Raw genomic sequence first — 5,916 nt, forward strand, 5'->3', positions numbered from 1 at the left:
TCTTCTTCTTCTTCTTCTTCTTCTTCTTCTTCTTCTTCTTCTTCTTCTTCTTCTTCTTCTTCCCCTTCTTTTTAGAAAACATATTCCTGTTTCTTTCTTTTTTTTATTGGATGTTTTATTTACATTTCATATGTTGTCCCCTTACCCCATCCACCACCCACCCAGGAACCCCCTATCCCCTCACCCCTCCTCCTGCTTCTCTTCGGATGTACCCCTACCTACCCCCCCACTCCCACCTCCCCACCCTCAAATTCCCACCCACTGGGGCGTCCAGCCTTCATGAGGTCAAGGATCTCTTCTTCCACCTATGTCCAGCAGGGCCCTCCACTCTTATGTATACAGCTGAAGCCATGGGTCCCTCCCTAAGTGCTCCCAGGCTGGTTGTTTAGACCCTGGGAGCTGTGGTTGGTTGGTATTATTGCTCTCCTCATGGGGCCACAAACCCTTTCAGCTCCAACAGTATTCACTCTAACCCCTCCATTGGGAACCCCATGATCAGTTCAATGTCTAGTTGTGAGCCTCTGCCTCTGAATATGTCAGACTCTTGCAGATCTCTGAGGAGACAGCTATATCAGGCTCTTATCAGCATGCACTTCCTGACTTCCACATCAGCATCTACCTTTGGTGACTGCACATGGGATGGATACTCAGGTGTAATGGTCTTCAGACGGCCTCTCCTTCAGTTTCTGTCCCTCACTTTGTCTCCATATTTGCTTCCTTGAGTATTTTGTTGCTCCTTCTAAGAAGGACCGAATCACCCCCACTTGGTCTTCCTTCTTCATGAGCTTCATGTGGCCTGTGAGTTGAATCTTGGGTATTTCAAGGTTCTGGGCTAATATCCAATAATCAGTGAGTGCATACCATGTGTGTTCTTTTGTGATTGGCTTACCTTACTCAGGATGATAATTTCTAGTTCCATCCATTTATACTCTGGTTTCTCTTCAGATCATATAAATCTTTCGCCTTTTACTACCTTGTCTTCAAGATCTGAAATTCTGTCTTCCATGTCTTTTAATCTATTGTTGAGACTTAAATATGAAGTTTTTGTTTGGCATCCTAAGTTTTTCATTTTCATTTTTATTTCATTTTTTTATTCTAGTCCTTTGTTAAGTTCTACTTGCCTATCTTGAATAGGTCTTACTATTTCATTCAACTGTTTGCATTTTCATGGTCTTTAAAGGCATTTCTTCATATTCTCTTTAGAATCTTTGAACATACTAATAATTGATGTTTTGAAGTTCCTGTCTTGTGCTTCAGCTCAACTGTTTAACTTACAGCTTAATACAATAGAGTTGCTGACTTCCAGAGGAAGTATATTGTATTGATTCATGTTTGTGTTGTTGGCACTGTGATCCAGGGATCTGAGGTTACGTTTTAGGTGTTTCTTGGTGTAGATATCTGGTGTCATCTTTGTTGGGTGGGTCTTTTGGTTCTAGCCAAGTGTGGCATCTGTGAGGTAACTACATTCGAGGCAAGTGTGGTGGCTGTTTATACCTTGGTAGAACTGTTGTGCAGGTCACTGGGAGGTCAAAAAGGAAAGGATGAGAGGGAAATTGGAGAAGAACTAGATGGACTCAGTCTGCACCAGGAGGCTGAATCCCTGAAGGGATTGAGGTGGGCTGAGAGGAGGGCCTCCTGCAGGCAGGCTGCAACAAAACTAAGAATAAGTATGGACAGCAAGATATTAAATCTTAAAATATGCACAGAGTATACAAATTGTACTTGATTTTTGCCTAGTATGGAATACTAAGTTTTTGTCTTTTTCTCTCCACAGAAAAGAGCTGGCAGAGCTCATGAATGTGGATGAACAGAAAGTAAAGGTCAGTCAGCTTGCTTTTTAGTTTAGCAGGGTACTGATCTCAGACCTGCCTCAGGACATAGATGACTGTGTCCTAGGCTCATGTAATTGCTGTATTTTTTTCTTGTGTGTTTTATTCTGGGAAATACGATTTGGACTATGGGGCCTTGACAAGTGGAACCTGGAAAAGGAAAAATTTAGCTGGTGTTTCCCGTGAATGGCAGTCAAGTATGTTCATTCCTAAAGTAAAAGCAAAACAAAGTAAATAGAATCTTCATCTATCTATCTATCTATCTATCTATCCATCCATCTATCTTGTATATGTGCATGTGTGTGTAGCACACATGTGATAATTTGCACACATGTGATATATATATATATATGTGTGTATATATATATATATATATATCCCATAATTAACTTGTGACACACAGGAGTCCTTCACCAGGGTCTTCTATTAGGCATCATTTTGAAACCTAGAGTGACTTGGAAATGATCATATAATTGCAGGGGGAATTTGGTCACAAAAACTCACATAAGCACTTCATAAAATAATGAATGAATGAAAAACAGAATGAGGGAAATGGAATAATTGAGCTATAACATACAATTACTTTTTCTCCATTTATTTATTTATTTATTTATTTATTTATTCACTTTACATCCTGATCACTGGTCCCCTTGATTCCAGTTTCCCCCTCACTGAGTCCCTCCACCCATCCCCCTTCCCCTTGCTTGAGCAGTTAAGTGCCCCCTGGGTATCTCCTCCCCCCCATCCTAGCACATTAAGTCTCTTCAGGGCTAAGTATATCCTTTCCCACTGAGGCCAGAAAGGCAGCCCAGTTAGGAGAATGGAATCCACAGACAAGCAACAGAGTCAGGGACAGCCCTTTCTCCAGTTGTTAGGTGACCCACAAGAAGACTGAGCTGTACATCTGTTACATATGTGCAGAGGGTTAGTGTGGAGGGCTAGTTTCAGCTAGTGTATACTCTTTGGTTGGTGGTTCAGTTTCTGAGAGCCCCAGGGGTACAGGTTAGTTGACTCTATTGGTCTTCCTGTGGAGTTCTTATCCCCTCCAGGGCCCTCAGTCCTTCCCCTAACTCTTCTCCCTGAGCTACCTCCAATGTTTGGCTGAGGGTGTGTATCTGTTTCAGTCAGCTGCTGGGTGGAGCCTCTCAGAGGACAGTTGTACTAGGTTCCTGTCTGCAAGAATAACAGAGTATCACTAATAGTGTCAGGGATTGGTGCTTGCCCATGGGATGGATCTCAAGCTGGGTCAATTATTGGTTGACCATTCTCTCAGTCTCTGCTCCATCTTTGTCCCTACGTTTCTTGCAGACAGAATAAATTTTAGGTCACAAGTTTTGTGGGTAAGTTGGTGTCCCTATTGCTCCACTGGGGGTTCTGCCTGACTACAGGAGGTGGCCATTTCAGGATCCATATCCCCACTGCTAGGAGTCTCAGCTAAAGTCACTCCCATAGACTGAGAGCCTCCCCAATCCCAGATCTCTGTCATGTCCTAGAGATGTACCCATACCACCCTACCCCTGATAACTACTGATTTCCATTCATTCTCCTGGCCCTCTTGCCCTATCTCCTGCATTTTCCTACACTTGCTCCTGAATTCCTTCACTTCCCCTTCCCATCCTCTCTCCCACCCGGTTCCCTCCCTCCATCTGTATCCTATGACCATAGGCTTGAACTCATTGGTACAGGAGACAACTTCCTGAATAGATCACTAGTGGCTCAGGCACTAAGATTAACAATTGGTAAACGGAACCTCACGAAACTAAAAAGCTTCTGTAAGGCAAATGACGCTGTCAATAGGACAAAACAGCAGCCTACAGATTGGGAAAAGATCTTCGCCAACCCTACATCTGTCAGAGGACAAGCATTCAAAATATATAAAGAACTCAAGAGATTTGAGACCAAGAAACCAAATAACCCAATTAAGAAGTGGGGTACAGATCTAAACAGAATTCTTAACAGAGAAATCTCGAATGGCCAAGAAGCATTTAAAGAAGTGTTCAACATTCTTAGTCATTAGAGAAGCAGAAATCACAGTGACCCTGAGGTTACAAGTTGCACCCATCAGAATGTCTAAGATCAAAAACTCAGGTGACAGCACATGGGGAGCATGTGGAGAAAGGGAACATTTCTCCATTTCTGGTGAGAGTGCAAAGTTGTACAACCACTCTGGAAATCAATCTGACAGTTTTTCAGAAAATTAGAAATAGTTCTACCTGAAGACTCAACTATACCACTCTTGAGCATCTACCCAAAAGATGTTCCACAGCACATCAAGGACACATGGTCCACTATTTTTATAGCAGGTTTATTCATAATAACCAGAAACTGGAAACAACCCAGATGTCCTTCAACCGAAGAATGGATATAGAAAGAAGTAATTTCAGACAGGAATCTAAATTTTAGGCTAGAACAAGGAAGTAGGCTTCAGACATGAAAATGACTTTGGGGTAGGACAGGGAAGTAGGCTCAGATATTTTGGTCATCCGGATAAGCCCTTAGAAACAGTGATCATGGGAGTGTTCACAGAATTGGGTTTAATGCCTTGATTTTTCTTTGACTATTTGTTGTTTATTGTCTTGCTTGTTCCTTGACTATTTGCATCTATTGTATTGCTAGTTCCTCAACCTAGAACTGACCTTAATACTTGCATGTAATTAATGGTATAAAAGCAAAAAGGAGGAGGGGAGATGGGAGAGGAGGTTTCTAGGGAGGGGAAATGGGGAAAGGAGATGACATTTGAAATGTAAATAAATAAAAAAATTTAAAAAAGAAAGTATGGTTCATTTAAGCAATGGAATACTACTCAACTATAAAAAGAAGACATCATAATTTTTTTTTTTAGGGAAATGGATCAAACTAGAAAATACCATCCTGAGTGAGGTAACCTAGCCACAAAAAGACATGTATGGTATATACTCGGTTATAAGTAGATATTATCTATAAAGTACAGGATATCCATGCTACACTCCACAGACCCAAAGAAGCTAAACAAGAGGGAAGGCCCAAGGGAGGATGCTTGAGTCTCAATTAGAAGGGGGAATAGAATACACTCCCATAATCTAAGGCCTGTTCATATTAGGTGAGACAAATGTGGAAAGAGAGCTTGGTGAATCTCTTCGTTTCGTTTAGAAGGTTTTAAAAGATGATCTAGACACTGACAGTTCTAAATTTAAGTTTCTGGCATTATTATATCTTGTGTCCAGGATATTGCCCCAGATTCCCACTAGGGTGGAGAAGAGTTGGCTCTTGACTACAAAGGAAGTACATGACCACACTGGCATGCATGACACTTTGTCTAAGGACAATTATAAAAAGAACGACCATAAGCCTATGTACAGAGAGATTGACACATGGCTCTAATTAGGTAAAGTTGTGCAGAATAAAAGACATTAGGTATTATGTACACTGTAATATTTTTCTTTACTTTTCTGGTGGTGGCATACAAAACTTAAGGAAAATCCTTGACCACAACTAATAGCTGCTGGCATGTAAAATGTGCATTGTGTGTTCAAAAGAGACTTGTGGGTACAAATGATCCTGCATGATGTGTTTCCCCATCAAGGCAGCAGCTGCTAAACATGCTAATCTAATATCTCTCTCCCTCGGATTTCAGGATTGGTTCAACAATAAGAGAGCTAAATTTAGGAAGATTCAGAGAGAAATACTAAGGGGCAAGATCATCACTCCTACCCAGGAAGAACTTCACATGAAGACTTTGGTGGAGTACAAGAAAATCATCATTTTCCAGGAGCAAGTGGGAGATGGGCTCTTCTGGGATCACCAGAACTTTGACACCCATGCTGGCCAGGACAGCCCTATCTCCCTTCTCTTCGATTAGCAATAAAGTACAGAACTATCCATTTATTCCTTGTGTGTGCGCTCCACAGAAAAGGATATGTTGTATTAAAATTTCTGCAAACAGTAGCTCAGAGCAGCTGAGGGGGCTTCCATACATAGTGGTTACACCCTCCCTGTCAGAACAAGGGCAGACTCTGCCTCTGCAGCATTCACGGGCAGTACTACTCTTTCTTCACATTCAGTTGAAGCCTCCTAGGTGCCTGTCCTAGGTCCTTCCCTGGGACTTCTG

At 41.8% G+C, this 5,916-nt stretch overlaps 1 protein-coding gene across 1 annotated transcript in view; it reads left to right on the top strand.

Annotated features, from left to right (window-relative positions):
* Nucleotides 1-5,667, top strand: part of LOC114631302 (rhox homeobox family member 1-like) — a 9,670-nt gene extending 4,003 nt beyond the window's left edge. The window contains exons 2-3 of the mRNA XM_028779933.1: nt 1,775-1,820; nt 5,443-5,667. Coding sequence (XP_028635766.1) covers nt 1,775-1,820; nt 5,443-5,667 — 271 coding nt within the window. The remainder of the gene's footprint in view (nt 1-1,774; nt 1,821-5,442) is intronic.
* Nucleotides 5,668-5,916: the final 249 nt, after the last annotated feature.

Source organism: Grammomys surdaster, unplaced genomic scaffold (genome assembly GCF_004785775.1).
Source record: "Grammomys surdaster isolate TR1022 unplaced genomic scaffold, NIH_TR_1.0 60, whole genome shotgun sequence".
Lineage (NCBI taxonomy): Eukaryota > Metazoa > Chordata > Mammalia > Rodentia > Muridae > Grammomys > Grammomys surdaster.